Genomic DNA, 20,252 nt, shown 5'->3' on the forward strand with positions numbered 1-20,252 from the left:
ATCCTGGCCGTGGCGGTCGAATTTCGATGGAGGCGAAAGTCTAGAGGCCCCTGTACTGTGCGATGTCAATGCACGTTAAAGAACCTCATGTGGTCGAAATTTCCGGAGCCCTTCAGTACGCCGTCTCTTCTAGCCTGAGTCACTATGGTACGTTAAACTTCCATAAAGCCATAAACCCAGAGACGCGCATTTATTACACCCTACGTGATACACACACTACCACACAAAACCAACTAACAATGTAACACAAAACACAAAGGCTATATATACACACGACCCGGGAACTCTGCTACCAGCGTCTACTACTAGCGTTCTACTGTTAGTAGTCGGCGTTCGTGCTCACGTTTGGTTCGGGGTGGATGCGGCGTTCTATGGGTCCAGTAGCCAGTGTCGAGATGGCGTTCGACGTGCTTCGGCTGGCGTCGCTTCAGGCGTCGTAGAAGCTCGCGGTCCAAGCGCCCGTGGAGGTGATGCCAGTGTTGTTGGCGTCGGGGGCACAACCCGGATGGGTGTCAACAGCTCTAGAGAAACCCGTGACCGTAGCGCGTGGTAGCGTCCTCAGTTAACTTCCCGGAACGGGCTCAAGAATGGCAGGAAGTCCACGATGCCAAGCCGTAGAACGCGAGCTCACCGGAGCAGTAGCCGGCGTCGCTCTCTTTCAGCCGAAGTGTCCCTGACCCGCCGTAGCCTCGCTTCTTTGTTCTCCCCCCCCCCCCCCCCACACGTGTCTTGCTCTCCCTCGCCCTTCTATAGCATCGGCGTTAGTCCACGTATGTCTTGTCGTCGTCCTCTTGTTCTTCTCCTCTCCACCAATCATCTATATCCACCTCACCGAATGCTTCTTCCTCATCTTCTTTAGTCTTCGATTAATTCACGTCATCCTTATCGCCAACCTCGTCGTCTTTTTGAAACCTCTTTCCTTCATAATTTTACTTTAGACTCCCTATTATATGCGACAACACTGCATTTTTTTTTAGGGGGAGGGGGGAAGCCAGTCGGCTCCGTCTTTGTTGCTGGTCTTTGCATTACGATTCGTATCTTTCAGACGAACTGCGGAGGAAGCACACGTGCATAGCGTCAATGGTTCGGGATGGATTATAAGCCCATATCCCGGTGCGTACTGTGCACAGGCTAGTGTCAACCCCCCCCCCCCCCCCCCACCCCCCCGGGTACAATTTATACTTTCGTACTTCTTCGCTTGTCCGTGATTCGGGAACCTGTTCCCGAGCGGCATGCAATGAGCTATGGGGTCTCTCCTACGGATGCGTCTTTAGTTGTGTGCTGAGGTTGCCCTTCCGGGAAAAGCCCTTTCTGCAGCGACGACACACAAATGACGACGACCTGCCAAAACGTAGAGCGTTTCTCTTCGCAGTGGCGCTTGAGGCTACATTCTCGGGTGAAGCGGAGCTCGCAGTCGCTGAACACTTAGAGATTGTCCCCTGAATGGACCCGCTCATGGTTGACGAGATGCGGTCGATGTATGGACCTTTCCCCGCAATCGTCGTACTGTAAAGGCCGCTTGCCCGTGCGGGTCAGTGCGTGCATGTTGAAATGCCCTTTGGAATAGAAAGAGAACAGAAGGAATAGAGCTGACAAACTGAGCAAGACAACCTCATTGCAGGCTCAGAGGAGGAACAGGGAAATGATCAATCGTTCGTGCAACCATCACAGGAGACAGTTCACCTATTTTTATTAGCGTTTACATGACTGCGAAAGAAGGGTATTTCAGCCAGTTGGAGCAGAGGCCACTGCGATGATGTAGCATTATGAAGCTTTGATCAGCAGTTAAAACGCAATCCTCTTATATTACATCATATATGACATAAAATTACAAAAGAAGATACACAAATGCATTGATGCTTAGAAACCGATAAAATATGCCGCGCGCTCAATTTCAGTGCTGAGTACTTGGCAGCGACGGGGAAAGAAAACAGAGGAACAACACAAGAAACAAAGGAAAACAAAGGAATTCGCCGATTCGCTTTCATGTGCCGCGACGCTAGAGATTCCCCCGTATGTTGGAAGCGGGCTCTTGTTTACCAATTTTTTCTTGTTGGACCTCCCATTACTCCCTTTGATGCGTTCACGTAACGACGCGAACTCTCGCAGAAGTAGTAAACGCAAATTGAATCCCTAGTTCCTCTTGAAAGAAGACAAAAAGTATGACAGTTTCGTCGTTGAATCTGAAGACATGCAATGATATTTAACGGAGTATTTGACGCTTGAATGAACCGGAGACCAAGTTATCACACTCCTCCCCTGCTTAGAAAAGCGAAATTCTAGAAAACGCTTGGTACTGCGGGTGTATATATATGAATCCTGTGCAAAATATCGCCAAAATTTACCTGGTGTTCGTTTCTGTCTTGTAACCACTGCTCTTGACCTATACCAAAAATAAATACTAAAGCGCAATGCCCAGTTAAACTTCGCCTTACTTGTTATCGGTGGAGTGAGGACAGAAAGTGTACACCGGTGCTTTCCGGGAAGCCTTAGCCGATGCTCGCTCAGCCGGTGCTCCTTCAGAGCTTCTTTTTAGAGAACAGGTCACCGCATGTGTTGCGGGGGAGCACCGTAGGTGAACCGGGTGAACTGTTTCCGTGCTCTAAGGGAAAACGGACTAAAATACGGGTCTCTAAGACAATTCTGGTGTGGGCTAGTTGGTGCATACTACGACAGAGATTGACACTGCGCAACGGGACGAGAAGAAACACGAAAACACAGGACGGGCGCTGACTACCAACTTTTATTGCGTCATAAAAACCAGTACAATTTATTCCATTTACCTGGACCACGTGATACACTGTCAGCCAGTGGGAACTGCGAAAAAGCGCCCCACACTCTGGCGATCATTACACAGTGAAAAGGCACTCATGACACGTGCAAACAGTAACATGGAAAACCATTACTAAAGTAATATTAAACGAATAACAGATAAAAGAGAATCGCGCTTGTGCTTCTGCCATTAACATTGGAGGTGCCAGTGGCAGTAACGAGTAAAATAAACGCGACGATGACAGGTGAAATGGCGATGAAAAAGGGGTGTACAATCATGGTATGAATAAAAGAGAAAGAACACTTTATAGGCAATGGGCACAGTCAGGAAGTTAAAGGCGAAAACGAAAAAGTAACCGACGCCAACAAATAACACGGCAAAATGTTAAAATCATACATAAAATGAACACCAGAGACATTTTAGACGTTAAAAACACCATTAAAGCCTTTCAAAAACACAAAGGTGAAATGATCCGCTTAAGGCCAACACACAACACGGCAAAATAACAAGGAGCAAATAAAAACAATGAAGTGAGGTGTTAAAAACAACCCGTTTGCCAGAGTCTCTAGATGTGGTAAAAACGCAAGCTTAAACATTTTCTTTGTAAAAAGTACATAAAGACCACTCAGCACTTCCAAACTTCGTTATCATCGCTGGCGGCTAGAACGCGAGCCTCGGGCTGAGCCTGCTGTATCCAGCTGGCTGTCTTGTACTGGTGGGAAATGATTCCAGTGTTTGTCGCTCGCCGTGACCAGTCAATAAATCCACTCTTAAGTTGGTGGAAGTGCGTCGATAATCACCTAGAACGCCGCACTGGAAACCGCAGTAGCAAGGTTTCCGTTCCTAATGCTGAGACGAGCTACCAGCAACCAGCCTCGCTTCCACCCGTCACCTGTTCTCACGCCTTACGTCAAGAAGACCCCGCTATCTTCAGTGGCATCTGCGACCAAGATGTGGAGGACAGGTTATCACCGTCAAAATGCATGGCCCGGCAAAACAAGGTGGATGAGGCCAGTTATTACGGTTGGGTGACTCATATCGTAATTCAGATAGGGCGGTGACTGCCTGCCCTGAGTAGACGTATTTTCTTACCACTTCCAGCACCTAGCTGCATATTCAGAGACTGATGACCATTCGGTTGGTTTTCTGCATAGTAATTCTACACGCACCGCTCTGCTCTGCTTGTTTAACGCATCATCATGCATTCCGGCCCATTTCCAGAGTGAGTTAGCAAGGCAATGTGATCAGCGAAGCTCAGACTACTAAGTCAATCTCCACTCCCTCTTATCGTCAACTGCTCCAAACACAGCCCTCTCTATGCCTTGTGTAACCAGGTGGTGGTTAGAATTTGCAAGGTCGTGTCACCCTGCCTGATACCCGTCCTTATTGAATTTTTGTGGCTGACTTTGCTGAGCACTATGGTAGCAAAGCGGTCATTTCAGATGTTTTCTAGTAGATACTTCCCTACTGAAATTTTAATGCAGCCTATAAAGAATATGGTGGCTGTGGCGTTTCAATTCGGACGGCCGCAAATGCCCTTATGCACAGCGAAAGATTGAAAAGGAGCGCTCCAGAAAAGTAAAAAAAAAGATACTCCGCTGTGGCTTTAATTGCCTTGAACTACAAAAGATTTTTAAATTAGTGTAGTAACTTTTATGGCTGCAATGGCAAGGAACATCATTTTTCGAACAACAAACCAAGACGTTATATAATGTGGGAGTGTCGATTAGCAACAAAAGCGTGAATAAACAATTTTTGAACAGAGTAACGCTATTACAAAACCAAACATGAGCCAGTCAAGTTACGAATAACGAAAGCACCATCATGAAATATTTCCCGAAGAGGAAAACAGCAAGAAAAAGGCGAACATAGCGGAATGAATTTCGAGCAACGGGAACTGTATCAACAAGGAAGTCTCCTGCGGGCTACAGAAGCCTGGCCCGCTCTGGAGTCCAGACCACAGACGCCATCGCGTGGATTTCAAGTCAGTCCCTTAAATTGTATTGTGGTTCGTATTTCTCAGTTGAACCGCGGCGGAAGCGCACGTGCATGGCGTCATTGTTCTGGATTGTATATAAGTCCATATCCATGGATGGCATTTAAGGCTGCGCTTCCCATTTTCGTATCTGTTCGCTTGACTGTGGTTCCGGAATTTGTTCCGGAGCTGCATGCCATGTGGTGTGGCGTCTCTCCTCCAGATATGTCTTTAGGTATGTGTGTTAAAGCTGTGCTTCCGGGAAAAGCCCTTGCTGCAGTGCGGAAAAACAAATGACGAAACGCTCCCACCAGTAGAGTGCTGCTCTTTGCAGTGACGCTTCCAGTTGAAAACTGCCGAAGCGAACCCATCAGTAGCCGCACTCGTATGGTTTCTCCCCTGAGGGGACCAGCTGGTGCACGACGAGATTCTTTCGCTCTGTGAAGCTTTTCCCGCATTCGTCGTACAGGAAAGGCCGCCTGCCCGAGTGGGTCAGTGTGTGCCTCTGGAAATTGGACCTAGGGAAAGAAGGCAACAGAAGGAGAAGGATTGACACACCGAGCAAGACAGCCTCACCGCCGGCTGAGCTGACGAAGCGAGAAGTAATCATTCCATTGCACAAATACCACATGAGACAGTTCACCTAGATGTATTAGCGTTTACATGGCTGCGAAAGAAGCGTATTGCTGCCTGTTGGAGCAGAGACCACTGCCATGATGCAGCATTATGAATCTTTTATCAGCGCTCAAAAACGCATTTAGCATATTTTACATTATATATGTTAAAATAACAAAATATGATGCAAGCATTGATACTTCCGAACCGCAAAAATATGTCCTGCCCTGAATTTTATGGCAGACCTCTCGACTCAGCAGCGAGGGAGAATATGAGCAAAGGAACACACTATTCGCCGAATGGATGGATGGTTGCATCCCTTTCATGTGCAGTGACGCTAGTGGTGCCCCCCTCTGTAGGAAACGGCCGCTACTACAGAAGCTCTTTCTTTCCGGATCTAACCATTAATGCGTTTCCGTAACGACGTGAACTGTCGCGGAAGCAAAAACGCTGTTTCAATCACTATTTCCTTTTGAAAGAATAGACAAGCTATATATGAACGCTTTGCCGTAAAATACGAAGACGTGCAATCAGATTTAACAGCGCATTTGCGTCTTGACTGAAAAGAAAACCAAGCTATCACACTAATCCTCCTACTTAGATTAGCGATATGCCTGAAAACGACTCGTATTGCACCTGTATATATAGGTAGACGTGTGCCAATGAGCGCAAAACATTTGTTGATGCTCGCTTCAGTCTAACGCTACCACTGTTCGTGTCCTATGCGAAAAATCAATAGCAAAGCGCAATGCAGTATCAAACCTCGGCTTATCTGTCATCGGTGGAGTAAGGGCAGAAGGAGCAGCTGTACTTTGCTCGCAGCCTCACCGGATGCTCGCTGAGCCGCTGCCCTTCCAAAGCTTGCCTTTCAGAAAAGAGGCCACCGCCCGTATCGCAGGGGAACACCGAGGGTGAAGGGGGTGAACTGTTTCCATTCTCGGAGAGCGAACTAACTCCAGTTAGAAGATCCACTGGACGAAGAATATGTTACTGCTGTTCTGTCACAGCCTGAAGTCATAATGACCGATATTCACAGGCGCACGAAGCCCGACAGAAGGTGCACAACTGAGGTCGCCACTGCCGCATTCCTCTTTTTATACTATGTAAAATTGCCTTTATCATGTTACTACCAAAAGTGCGCACGTGTAGTAAAAGAAGTAACAGTACATTGCCACGGCTTTACCATATCTGCAGTTTCCATTTTTTTTACTGTCGTGTTTGCGGTTTTCAGATAACAATTCTTTCATGTCATGAACATTTTGTGTTGTCACATATCATGCGATTTATTGCATATTGGAAATGGCGTCCCTTGCAGTAACAGCTCAGCGTTCCAAGGTAGACTGGAAACTAAACTACAATAAAAGCACTGCTGCTTATATAATGTTTGATCTTTTATCTGCCGATATCAATTTTGTTATGACTATGGGAAGTGAGATATGCGATCAAGACGGCTGGCTGTTTTGATGTCCGAAATGATCCGGGTACCACTTTAAAATTATCATTGGAAAAGGAAGATGGGGACGACTCAGCACTACCGTCCATCGTCGTCATCGCTGGTGGCCAGAGCGCGAGCGTCGACTGAGTCTGCTGCCTATGGCTGGCGCCGTTGCCGACGGGCGACCTATTCCACCTTCCCCCAGCGCTGCGCCGCAGAGTTACCCTAACATCTTCGCGCCACACCGCATTCTTGCGGCGCTGCGTCCCTATGCCGAAGCCGTGGCTTGCCCGGCCCCTTCCCGGCATATGCGTAACTTTCTCCCCTGGTACGATCGCCACGCACTTTTGCTAGACCTGTGCAGCCGCCTGCAAGCCATTTTAATAGAACGCATGCAGTCCCAGATCAGTGAGCTAGGCAGTAAATTTGCGAGCCTCACGCAAACCCAACGCCACATTGAAAGCGCAACAACCGCTAATCACAGGTCTCAATCCCTCCCTCCTTCCGAAGGTGCGGGTACGGATATAGAACAACCGAAGGCTCAAAAAAGACAGGCCCCAAAATACCAGCAAGAGGCCCAGAATCCCAAGAAGCGAATTGAAACAGACGCGGCGTCTCAACCGACGTCAACTTTCGCTGTTAAAGCCAAGCTAGCTCTCCAGCAGAATGAGAGGGTCAACAAACTGGAAGCCCGAGCAGATAGGCTAGACGCGACATGCACAGATATCGCCAAGAACCTACAACAGACCAGAGAAGAAATGATGGACGCCATCAAGGCATTACAAGCCCAAGTGAGCACAATAGCGAGCGCCGTTACGCAGCTGACAGTGCCCCAACATGGCAGCTCGTAATCAAGATATCATCATCTGGCAATGGAACTGTAGAGGTTTTCGAGGCAAAAAATCCAATCTGCAGCTTTATATTCAAAACTTAGAAGTCAAAAAGGACATTATTACGATCCAAGAACCGATGGGACCCGTTAGTTTACCGGGATACAAAACCATATCACAAAAAATTATACCACACAAAGCAGCAATAACAGCCACGCTAGTGGGTAACAAACTCACGGCAATTCAACATGAATTCGACGATTCTCAAGCAGACTACACGCTCACCGAAAATATTCCCGCCAGAAAGAGGCAGGGGAGCCTATACGTTCTTAACATATACAGCTCCCCAAAAGATCAATCCAGAGAAATCCCGGCATTACTAGAGTCCACCACGAAATTAGCCAAGAATTGGCAGCTAGTGATTACGGGCGACTTCAACGCGCCACACGTAGAGTGGGGATACCAGAAGTCAAGCAGGAAAGGCAACATCCTCTGGAACAAAATCCAAGGATTAGGACCCTCGCTACTAAACGATCCTAGCACAGCGACCGGAACTGGCAACAGCGTTAGCCGAGACACCATCCCGGACCTCACGCTAGCCAGGAATGTGCAGAACCCCGCCTGGCGAAACACAGAGACGGATCTAAACAGCGACCACTACATCCTGGCCATTACCCTTCGCACCGAGATTCGGAAGAAGGGCTGGAAGGTAACGAAATTTACAGACTGGAAAAAATTTCGGAAAGAACGGGATCAAACGGCCCCGACTGAAATTGAAGACATCCAAGATTGGGTTAAATCAATATGTAAGGATGTAGAGTCGCACACAAGCGAAATAACAACAGACGCCGCACAACTAACCTCGATTCAAGATTGGCACACATGTGGGAGGCAAAAAATAGTCTTATGAAGAGGTGGAAGAGACAGCGACTCAAGAAAAGGCTACGAAGTCGAATCGCCCAACTCGAAAGAGAAATTGAACAATATGCGATAGAACTTACCCGGCAACAATGGTATCAAACCTGTGACAGCCTGAACGGACAACTGGGTAGTAAGAGGGCGTGGTACCTGCTCCGCCACCTTCTCGACCCCACACAGTCCAAGTCGGCTGCGCAAGGACAGCTCGCTAAAGTCATCCATCAACACCCCGGGGACGAACACTACTTCTTGAACCTCCTCAGGGACAAATACCTAAATACCGCATACGACGGAGAAACGAGCCCACAGTATTCGGGACAACCAAATCCGCAGCTGGACGAGCCGTTCAGTGATGCAGAAGTCTGGGCAGCGCTGGGCCAGCTTAGAACAACCTCAGCGGCAGGACCAGATCTGATTACGAATAAGGTCCTCCGTAACCTGGACCTGAAATGTGTCACTGCAGTCACAGATTACTTCAACGTATGCTGGGAGACAGGAATCATTCCCAGCAGCTGGAAACATGCCCGAGTGACATTTATTCTAAAACCCAACAAGAAACTCAACGTGGACAACCTAAGACCCATTTCCCTCACATCCTGTCTCGGGAAACTCATGGAGCACGTGGTTCTGAACAGACTACGGGACTTCACCGAAGAACACAACCTCATGCCACACTCCATGGTGGGCTTCAGAAGAGGACTCTCCACCCAAGACGTCATGCTCCAGCTATCACGTGACATACTCGACCCCTCCATTAAGAACACAAGAGCAATATTGAGCCTCGATCTCAAAAAGGTATTCGACAACGTGTCACACAATACCATTCTGAAACACCTAGCCGACCTCAACCCAGGCGAACGGGCGTACAATTATGTTAAAGCCTTCCTAGAAAATAGAACGGTGGAGATCACCGTTGGACCACTGAAATCCACCCCAATCAGGCTCGCAAACAGAGGGACACCACGAGGAGCAGTCTTGTCACCCTTCCTCTTTAATCTGGCTTTAATCAAGCTTCCAGACAGGCTCAACGCAATTAAAAACATCCATCACACTCTGTACGCAGACGACATAACTATCTGGACGAACCGCGGCTCCGATGGACAAATTGAAGAAGCTCTCCAAGCAGCGGCTGAAACGGTTCAGTTGGAGGCAAGGAGAGCCGGCCTCGAGTGTTCCCAACCAAAATCAGAAGTCCTAATCGTACGGCGGAGCAAGAAACCTGAAGACAGGATCCCCATCAACATTGCGATCCAAGGCAAAAACATAGATGAAGTGGAGAACATACGGGTCTTAGGACTTCACATCTCCAACACCTCCCGCAACACTGTAGCACTGGGGAGACTCGAAAGCTCAGTACACCAGGTGGCGCGCATGATCAGGCGCATCGCCAACAAGAGACGAGGCATGAAGGAGCACGACCTATACAAACTCCTTCAAGCATTCGTCATCAGCAAAATTACATATGCCTTCCCATATCTCCCTCTCAAGAAAGGAGAACAAAAGATCGATACCCTAATACGGCATGCATACAAAACGGCGTTGGGCCTTACTAAATTCACAGCCAACGAGAAACTCCTCGCCCTGGGAGTACACAATACCTTTTCTGAACTTAAGGATGCCCACCTAACAACACAGACGGCTCGACTCTCCAGCACTGCAGCGGGCAGAATCACCCTGGACAGACTTGGCATCGAAGGGGAGCCTATGGCGGACCATCCAGGCCCAGTTCCTAGCCATATCCGAAAAAAAATAAAAATATTACCTCTACCCAAGAACATGAACCCGCAAACCCAACAGGGTCGGCGGGAAGCAAGAGCCAGAGCTCTGCATCGACGCTTGCAGAGTCTTCCAGACGTCATCTACGTCGATGCAGCCAACTACCAAGACAGCCCCCATAGATTCGCCATCTGTGGGGTATCTCATCCTCAGGACCCGGACCCGGCCACTCCACTCATGGCCGCTACAGTATTTACCAAGAACGCGGAAACCGCGGACGAAGCTGCAATTGCAGCTGCTATCGCCTTTACGGACGCTACAACCATCGTTAGCGATTCCAAATATGCCATTGCGAACTTTGCCAAAGGCCGCATCTCACTCACGGCCAGAAATATCCTGGAAAATGTTAGACACATCCCCCCTCCGAGACATTGACCTGGTATGGGTCCCGGCGCACGCCGGAAACCCCGGAAACGAGGCCGCCAACGCACAAGCTCGAGTTAAAGCCGGTCGAGCAGTAGACGGTCCGAACCCGCAGGCAACCGGTGAAGCGCTAACCTCCTATCAGGACCACACCACCCATTTTAGACTCGCACGTAGGCAGTTCCCGCCGCCGCACCCCTCCCTGTCAAGGGAGCAGCAGGTGGCGTGGAGAAGACTACAAACTGACTCTTTCCCCAACCCAAATGTGTACTCGCTCATATTTATTACAACCTCCAGCCCTAACTGCCGCTTCTGCGGTGCAAAAGCTACTTTAGACCACATAATCTGGGACTGTAAAGCACATCCCCCAGCCCCAGATCTCATGGCTGCTCCCTCACCTGACGCGTGGCTTTCAGTAAAGGTCAGCGACGACCGAGGCACTCAAGTCAAGGCTGTCGAATGGGCCTGTGCGGTACGAGACCTACATGGTCTGGACCTCACTTACTGACCACGAATCTACACTTTCTTTCAATAAAGTTTTTACTCACTCACTCCATGGCTCACGTCGGTCAACCGCCCGATATGCATTTTTTGGGCCATACCCGGCCGACACCGCATGCCGTCGTTATTGTAGATCAAATTGGACCCGCAGAAGTCGTCGGTTGAAGCCATGGAAGCCGGCGAGTAATAAGATGCAACGCGGTTCAGGCACCTGTCGGCCCTCTCGGCCCCTGTCGGGTGTCTTCGCCACTGCCCCGTTTTGGGTATGCGCCATCTTTATTTGAGACCAACCATCCAACCAACCACCTCTCGGACAACGACTACGACATCCCCTCAAAGTATCGGATGGAATGCGCCTGAGAACCTGATGAAGAAATGTCGCATCAATACCATGAGTGCGCTCGGCAAAGAATTGATATCGCTCTATAAGTGGTGTCATCGTGCGGAAATGTGGTGTCATCGCCGGAGGTTGCGTTGGCAAGGGGGAACTGGATTTCCTGTGTTTGTTTAGGATATCGAACCGGGAGCGAAAAGTCAAGGTAGGATATTTGTACCCATTCTATATCTAAAGGTATTCCATCAGTTTTAGAGGCCGCTACAAGCCAGCGCTGGGGATAAGAACAACCGAACACAGGAATCTTCTTATCACCCTCAGCGGCCAGTCCTTTTGTGTGTTGCATAGCCTACCGAAAGCACGAACGTATAGTGTGCCGCCCATATTTTTCTGCCAACATTAAAGTTATGGTAATTTTGGCCTTATAAGTACTTGAAATGTCTGTATGTTGAATTTATGCTGCATCCAAAGAAACTGGTAGAATTTGGAGAGATTTGGATAAATGATATCCTTCGTATCTGCAATGCCTGTCTGCGTGTGTTGGTCTAACAGTTGGGAGTGATAAGCAGTGCATAGAAGTTCTTTACCGCAGATTTCCGTCTGTCTCAAAAGAAGGACGGAAAACGGCCTTAATGGTGTATATTTGATAAAAGCACGGAATCTTGAAATAGCCCGAGAAAGCGTTGTACGCGACGTCAAATTTAGATGGCTGCAGCGCCTGTGATTACTTTGTGCAATATTTCGGGCGAATATTCTAATACCCGGTCTAAAATTTTTAGAAGCTGCGGGAAAGCAGATTGATAGCAACATTCAGCGACAGCCTACTTTTTGTTTGATTATACGCAGGTCTGTAATATTAGAGTAATTACTCATTGGCATCCACCCAAGGTCAGCCTTGCGGCTAAAAAGAAAGATATACAGCTTGCTCAGAAACTTCCTAGTTAAAGAAAAATTTGTTCTGGTATGGGGTTAGAATTCGAGACCACCGCTTGCCGTCCCGGTTAGTTCAGTTGATAGAGCGACTGCTCCGGTGTACCGGTGGTCCCGGAGCGCAACAGAAGGCCCTCAATTGTGGCTGCCACTGCCTCATTCTTGTATTTATACTTTGTAATACTGCCTGCATCCTGTTACTACAAAAAGTCCACACGTGTAGCAAAAAGAAAGACCAGCAGATGGTCGAGGTGATTTACCAGATTTGGTTTGGTTTATTCGGGTTTTACGTCCCAAAGCGACTCAGGCTATGAGGGACGCCGTAGTGAAGGGCTCCGGAAATTTCGACCACCTGGGGTTCTTTAACGTGCACTGACATCGCACAGTACACGGGCCTCTAGAATTTCGCCTCCATCGAAATTCGACCGCCGCGGCCGGGATCGAACCCGCGTCTTTCGGGCCAGCAGCCGAGCGCCATAACCGCTGAGCCACCTTGGCGGCCCGATTTACCAGATTTGTAGTTTCTAATCTTTCACAGTCGCGTTTCCCCATTTTCAGTTAAAACTTTTTCAAGGCATAAACAGTGTGTGTGTTATTATATTACGTTGTCTATTGCATCATGAAACCTGCGACCGCTGCTGCAATGCCTCAGCACTTCAAGGTGCACTGTAACTAAAACAAAAAAATCAGCACCTTTGCACAAAGTTTGAACATTTATCTTCCCAAATCAATTATGCAATGATTATGGGAATTGATCTGTGGGAAGAAGATGGCTGAATGTTTGGATGTCCGATATTATCGGGAAACCGATGAAAAATGCTCACTGCAAGAACAGAGGGAAAAGCAAACGAAGAACTGGACAGAAGAAGCGGTCCTATCTAGGAAAAATAACACCAAGATCCCAATCCGGCGAGTGAGCCCAGGATGTGCTAAGCTGTGACTGCCGGCTCCTGCCGCTCTTCTTGTCTTCGATCTTGTTGTCTCCTCTGGACGCCCTCTTCGGTCTTCTACGGTGAGGCCGATCCACACGTTGGGGTTCTGGCCAGGTGTGGTTTTTCTTTTATTGTTGAAGCGATACTTAGTCTTAATCTACCCTTAGTCTTAGAGCAATGTCTTTAGCCTCCCCGGGTTGAGGACCGGATCTTTGTTTAGCCAATGACATTCCAGTGGCGCTTGTATTCATTGGAGAAAGCGCTTTAAAACTGAAAAACTCTAAAACCTGTGACGTGAGCCCTTTCGGCCGTAGGGGCATTTTGTGCTGATCCTTGCATTAGCAGTGCGTGTCGGAGCTCCTGCATTACACATCTGTGGCGTCGTTTACAGTTAATTCCTTCAAAACGGGGCTACTCGCATCTGCTAAAGTTACCCTCCGCGGCGTGGACCCATTGGCCTCTCACACGGGAATTACTTGAGTACTTTCCCCCGGTATTGGCGTGTTATCTGTATACCGTTGTACCAGATATGCTAGTGGCTCACGAGTGCCGACAGAGTGCGTGATTGCAAATATTGTAGCGAAGATAAACTTGAAGTGAGATTGCCGCGTGCCGAAGACGACGCTGCTGCTGGCGGACCTGCGTTCTGGATCGTGTGTTCTTGTGCTCCGGCTATCTCCAGCTGTGCTTGCCGCCGGCCTCTACGTCAAGCAAGTCGTGACATTTGGTGGAGCTGCTGGGTACGCATCCCGTGACACACACCCCGCCTCGCTATTGGAGCCTGGTACTATGTCCCGGCCGTCGGGTTTTCCTGGAGCCCTCCGGAGGAACCGACTCGCGCTAGACGACGGCAGCAAGGCCAAGCGCCGGAATTCGGGCTCTTGCCCGCGGGATCGAGGCCATCTAGGATGACCAACGCCACTATGCCGTCCCAGTTACAACAAACCGACCCCGCGATTGCGCCGAGGATCGTCTACGTGCCTGTCACCCCAAGATCTGTCACTCCGTTCCGTGGCGATGGACTTGATGATGTTGAATGCTGGGTCCAGCACTACGAACGGGTAGCTCCTCATAATGAGTGGACACCCGACCAATATCTACAGAACCTGTATTTCTCCTTAGATGCGACGGCGAAATACTGGTTCGAGAACCACGAAGCGTCGCTAACATCATGGGAGATATGCAAGAGCGAACTGGTACGCACATTTGCAAACCAGCATCGGCAACAGCATGCTGAAGATCTGCTCCACACTCGTATCCAGGCTCCCACCGAGAGCGTGAGAAGTTTCGTCGAAGACGTACTGCGTCTGAGTGTCCGCGCTGACCCTCGGGCTACTGGAGAGAAGAAGGTGCGGGCCTTGATGAGGGGTATCTGGAATGACATCTTTGGAGGCCTCGTCCGTAATCCTCCTACCACAGTAGCCGAATTCGTCGTTGAAGCTACCAACATCGAGCACGCATTGGCGACAAGAACCAGTCACTTTCGACGACTAAGCGCCCTTCCTGTTGTCTCAAGTTTTGCTTCGTCCGGCCTGAGCGGTGGTGGCCTGGCCGATGTTCGCGAAATTATCCGCGACGTCGTCCGAGAGGAGCTGAAAAGGCTGTTCCCAGCTCCTGACCAGCCTGCATCTGTCTCCATCGCAACGGCTGCTCGGGACGAACTGCGACACGCGCTGGCGTCCGAAGACGTACCCATTGTAGCTGCAGCCGACCAACCATCTCTGAGCTACGCCGCCGCCGTCCGTCGTCCACCTCCCGTACATCGTCAGTATCAGGCCGCTGCCGATTCCGGCTCTCGACGCCACGAGTTCGTGCCCCCGTCTGATGCATGCCTGGACCTGGAACCACTGGGCCGCGGAAAAACCGACATCTGGAGGACTGCAGACCGGAGGCTGCTGCGTTTCCACTGCGGTGAACCTGACCACTTATACCGCTACTGCGCGTTCCGCGAACTCGGCCTTCCAGGTTTCAACCGGGCTGATCCGCGCCCCCGCCACGGTGAACATCCCCGCGATATACAGGACTACCTTCGACGCTCTCAATCGCCAAGGTCAGCTTCATCTCGCACCTTCCGGTCGCCGCCCTCTCGCTGATCATCACCCCCTTCTCGCGGATCTCGCCGTGGGAGTCTTTCGCCACGTCGGGAAAATTAAGTACGGCGACGCCTGGAGGTGGCGTTGCCGGTGTTGCACGCAGTAAAGAACCTCCGCCTACGTTGGAATGTCCCCGCTCGACTAATGGCACCCTTGGAAGCGAAGACTGCTCTGTGGCCCCTAGCAATGTAAACCTTTTAATCGACGGTGGTGAAGTAACGGCGCTTGTCGACACGGGTGCAAATTACTCGGTCTTCAGCGGAAACTTCTCTCGGCGTCTTCGCAAGGTTACCACCCAGTGGGACGCCTCGCCCATACGTACCGTGGGAGGTCACCTCGTAAACCCTGTTGGCAAGTGCACTGCCCGCGTTGAGATTCAAGGTGAGACGTGCCCAGTCACATTCATGATCCTGTAGAATTGCTCCAAAGACGTTGTTCTTGGCATGGACTTTCTCCGTGAGTATGACGCTGTAATCGACGTAGGGCGGAACAAGTTGACCCTCCGCACACGTTCTTCATCACCAATACCTCCTCGACCCCCCCCCCCCCCCCGCGCTGCCATGGATCTTGATGCCGACCATGTTCACTTGCCGCCGTTGTCGACCGTTTTCCTGCCGGTCCGAGCCGATACCTCCGTACGTGGCGAAGGCGTTCTCGAAGGAAGTGTCCAGATGCTGCTTTCGCGGGGCATTGGGGTAGCGCGAGGGATCGCCAAAGTTCAACGTGGGCGTGCCAACATTTTAGTGACCAACTTCAGGAACGAGCCGCAGCACCTGACGAAAGGGGTAGTTATAGCCCAACTGTACGAACTTAGCGAAGCTGCTGCGCTGCCTAAGGAGGAGGCCGCCCCGCCCGGGTCATGTGACCTTACAACGTTGCCCCTGGACATCGATCCCAAGCTTGAGCCTTCCCAGAGACGCGAACTGCTCTCGCTTTTGCATCGATACCACAACTGTTTCGCGACGACACCCCGAGTTCACCAGACGCCCGTCGCCAAGCATAGAATTATTGTCGACGCCGCGACGCCCCCGATTCGCCAACCGCCATACCGCGTTTCCTTGAAGGAGAGGGAAACAATACAAGAGCAAGTGGGCGAAACGATTAACGACGACGTCATCGAGCCATCCAACAGTCCGTGGGTCGCCCGTGTAGTACTGGTCAAGAAAGAAGACGGGACCCTTCGATTTTGCGTCAACTACAGGCGACTCAATAAGGTGACCAAGGAGGACGTGCATCCACTACCTCGCATCGATGACACTCTCGACTGTCTCCGTCATGCCCGCCATTTTTCGTCTATCGACTTGAAGAGTAGATACTGGCAGATTGAAGTGGATGAGCGCGACCGCGAGAAGACCGCATTTATAACACCGGATGGGCTCTACGAGTTTAAGGTCATGCCGTTTGGCCTGTGTACAGCGCCCGCGACATTTCAACGAGTCATGGATACTGTGCTCGCCGGACTGAAGTGGCAGACGTGTCTCGGGTATCTGGATGACGTTGTCATCTTCTCCAGCACTTTCGCTGACCATCTTGTGCGCCTTAAAGCGGTTCTTCAAGCTCTCCTAACCGCCGGACTCACGCTCAAGCCTTCGAAGTGCCGCTTCGCATACAGTGACCTGAAGTTCCTAGGCCACGTTGTCAGCCAATTGGGTGTGAAGCCAGATCCAGAGAAAACGGCTGCCGTAGAATCCTACCCTGCACCATCCGACAAGAAGACTGTCCGCAGCTTTCTCGGCCTCTGCGCGTACTTCAGACGTTTCGTTCGCAACTTCGCCCAGATCGCAGCGCCACTTTACCGTCTTACAAAGGATAGCGTCGCCTTTGAGTGGACCGAGGAGCAGCAATCAGCATTCCGCCAATTAAAGCACGCCCTTGCAGCGTCTCCTATACTAGGCCATTTCGATCAAGATGCCGACACTGAACTCCACACGGACGCCAGCAACAAACTACTAGGGGCAGAGCTTCTGCCAATCCAGGACGGCGCCGAGCGGGTTATAGCCTATGCCAGCCGAGCTCTTTCGAAGGCGGAGGGCAATTACTCGACAACTGAAAAAGAGTGTCTCGCTGCCATCTGGGTGATCACCAAATTCCGGCCCTACCTGTAAGGTCTCCCTTTTCACGTCATTACCGAACACCATTCCCTGTGCTGGCTCGCCAATCTCAAGGACCCCGCAGGTCGCCTTGCTCGGTGGAGCCTGCGGCTACAGGAATACGGCGTCACAGTCATTTACAAATCCGGCCGCAAACATCATGATGCTGACTGTTTGTCTCGAGCCCCCGTGAATCCGGCGCCAGGGGGCGATAATGACGACGAGGACTGCTTTCTTGGGGCATTGCACACGGCTGGTATGGCTGCTCGGCAGCGCAATGATGCTCAGATTCGTCAGCTGATTGCACACCTGGAAGGCCATGAAGACGTGGGCCCCGCGTTTTCGTGCGTATTCTGCCGACGTTCCGGATTCTGCACGGCGTATTGTACAAGCAGAACTTCGACAGCAGCCCTCGGTCATGGCGTCTTGTTGTGCCAGAAGACTTGCGCGACGACGTGGCTGAAGATTGTCACGATGATCCTACTGCCGGTCACCTTGGCTACAGCCGAACACTTGCACGTATTCAAGAGAAGTATTATTGGCCGCAACTTCCCAAGTACGTCCGTCACTACGTGAAACTTGTCGAGAGTGTCAAAGACGGAAAAGACCTTCTAAACGACCAGCTGGTCTTCTCCGGCCGCTAGAACCACCGCATGCTCCATTCCTGTCACGGATCTCTCCGGAGAACACTCGGACCGAAAGAATGGACTAGGCTACAGGTGTACCCACACAAACGCACATTTAATACACACTACGTGACACACACACTAGAACACAAAACTAACACATAACACAAAGGCTATAAATGCACACGACCCGGGCACACTACTACCAGCGTCTACTACTAGCGTTCTACTATTCGTGGTCGGCGTTCGTGCTCACGGTTGGTTCGGTGCGGCTGCGGCGCTTATGGATCCCGTAGCCGGCGTCGGGACGGCGTTCGGCGTGCTTGGGCTGGCGTTTCTAGCGGCGTTCGACGTGCTTGGGCTGGCGTCGCTGGCGGCGTCGCTGGCTGTGTCGTACAAGCTCCCGGTCCAAGCGCCCGTGGAGGTGACGCCGGTGTTGTTGGCGTTGGGGGCACCACCTGGCAACAGCACTGGAGACACCCCTGGCCGTAGCAGGTGGTAGCGTCCTCTGTTGACTCCCTGTAACGGGCTCAAGCACGGCAGGAAGTCCACGATGCGATGTCGTAGAACGCGAGCTCACCGGAGCAGTAGCCGGCGTCGCTATCTTCCAGCCGATGTGTCCCTGACCTGCCGGAGCCTCCGTTTCTCTGCTGTTCCCCCTTGTGCCTCGCTCTCACTCGCCCTTCTATAGCCTCGATGTTAGTCCACGTGAGCTTTGTCGTCGTCGTCTTCTCTTCTCCACCAATCATCTCTTTCCACTCACCGAATGCTTCTCCACCAATCACATCTCTCCACCTCAACGAATGCTTCTTCTTCCTCTTATTTATTCTTCGGTTAATTCGCATCGTCTTCTTTACACATTTTTCCTTTAAAATTTAACTTAGGCTCCTTAATATATGTGACAAGGGTCACCTCAAGAGTTTTTCCATGAAAAACTGCTCACGTCACCCTCACCTCCAAGCCATCCAGCCAACCGACTATCTTCTGTGGCGATTCTGGACTCAGCACACACCACACCGAAGAGGTCCAGCACACACCAAACGCACACCACTAACACAGCACACCAAATTGCGTTTCCAGAACACTAACACACCACTGCCGCTGTCCGCACAGAGTCCTTAATAAACATGTTCGTGTCCACAACACACTCCCTTGTATAATCATATAACACCAACAACAGCAACAACAACAAGATAATCCCAGAGATACATTAACACAACAACAACAAGATATATGCCAGAGATACCTAGAGCTGTTCAGTTGGCTCTACTCATGAAGTCCGCTCCAACGTTATCTCTGCCCTTAATATATTCCACCTGAAATGTGTATTCTTGCAAGGCCATACTTAATCTCATAACTTTACTATTGTTCATTTTGGCCTTGGTTAAGAATTCAAGCGACTGATGATCTCTCTGAATCCTGAAATGTCTCCCATACAGATAAATGTGGAATTTCTTTACCGCCCACACCACCGCCAAACGTTCATTTTCAACGGTGGAGTAGTTGCGTTCACTAGCCGATAGTCTCTTGCTTGAAAAAATACCGGATGTAGCACGCGATTCTCTTCTTGCAAGAGTACGGCTCCTAAAGCTCGGTCTAGTGCATCAGTGCGAAGCACAAACTCTTTACCCATATTCGGAGCAAGCAGAACGGGCGGTCTTGCCATATGCCCTTATAACATCACGAATGCATTTTCATGTTCAGCAGTCCAATTCAGCTTTTTGCTTGCCCCCTTCCTAGTGGGTTTGACAAGCGGGTCGGCTATGTGGGCATAATCGGGAATAAAGTCCCTGTAGTATCCCGTTAAACGCAGGAACGACTGTACCTCTTTCTTGGTCATCGGTGTCTGGGCCTGCTGTATTTTGTCCAAGATGTCGTCTTTCGTGCGATACGGCCCATCCCCAGCTTGTGTCCGAGAAAAGCAATGGCTTCAAAGCCCACCTCCCATTTTGCCAGTTTTATGGTCAACATGGCTTGTTGAATTCCATCAAATAGTTTTTCCAACGTAATTACATGCTCTTCCTACGTATCTGTTGCCACCAGGATGTCATCAAAATAGTG

At 50.4% G+C, this 20,252-nt stretch overlaps 1 protein-coding gene across 1 annotated transcript in view; it reads left to right on the forward strand.

The window, feature by feature from the left end:
* Nucleotides 1-14,290: 14,290 nt before the first annotated feature.
* The window catches only part of LOC144103441 (uncharacterized), a 58,257-nt gene continuing 52,295 nt past the window's right edge, over nucleotides 14,291-20,252 (forward strand). The window contains exons 1-2 of the mRNA XM_077636156.1: nucleotides 14,291-15,462; nucleotides 15,806-15,826. Coding sequence (XP_077492282.1) covers nucleotides 14,291-15,462; nucleotides 15,806-15,826 — 1,193 coding nt within the window. The remainder of the gene's footprint in view (nucleotides 15,463-15,805; nucleotides 15,827-20,252) is intronic.

This window comes from Amblyomma americanum, chromosome 9 (assembly GCF_052857255.1).
Source record: "Amblyomma americanum isolate KBUSLIRL-KWMA chromosome 9, ASM5285725v1, whole genome shotgun sequence".
NCBI lineage: Eukaryota > Metazoa > Arthropoda > Arachnida > Ixodida > Ixodidae > Amblyomma > Amblyomma americanum.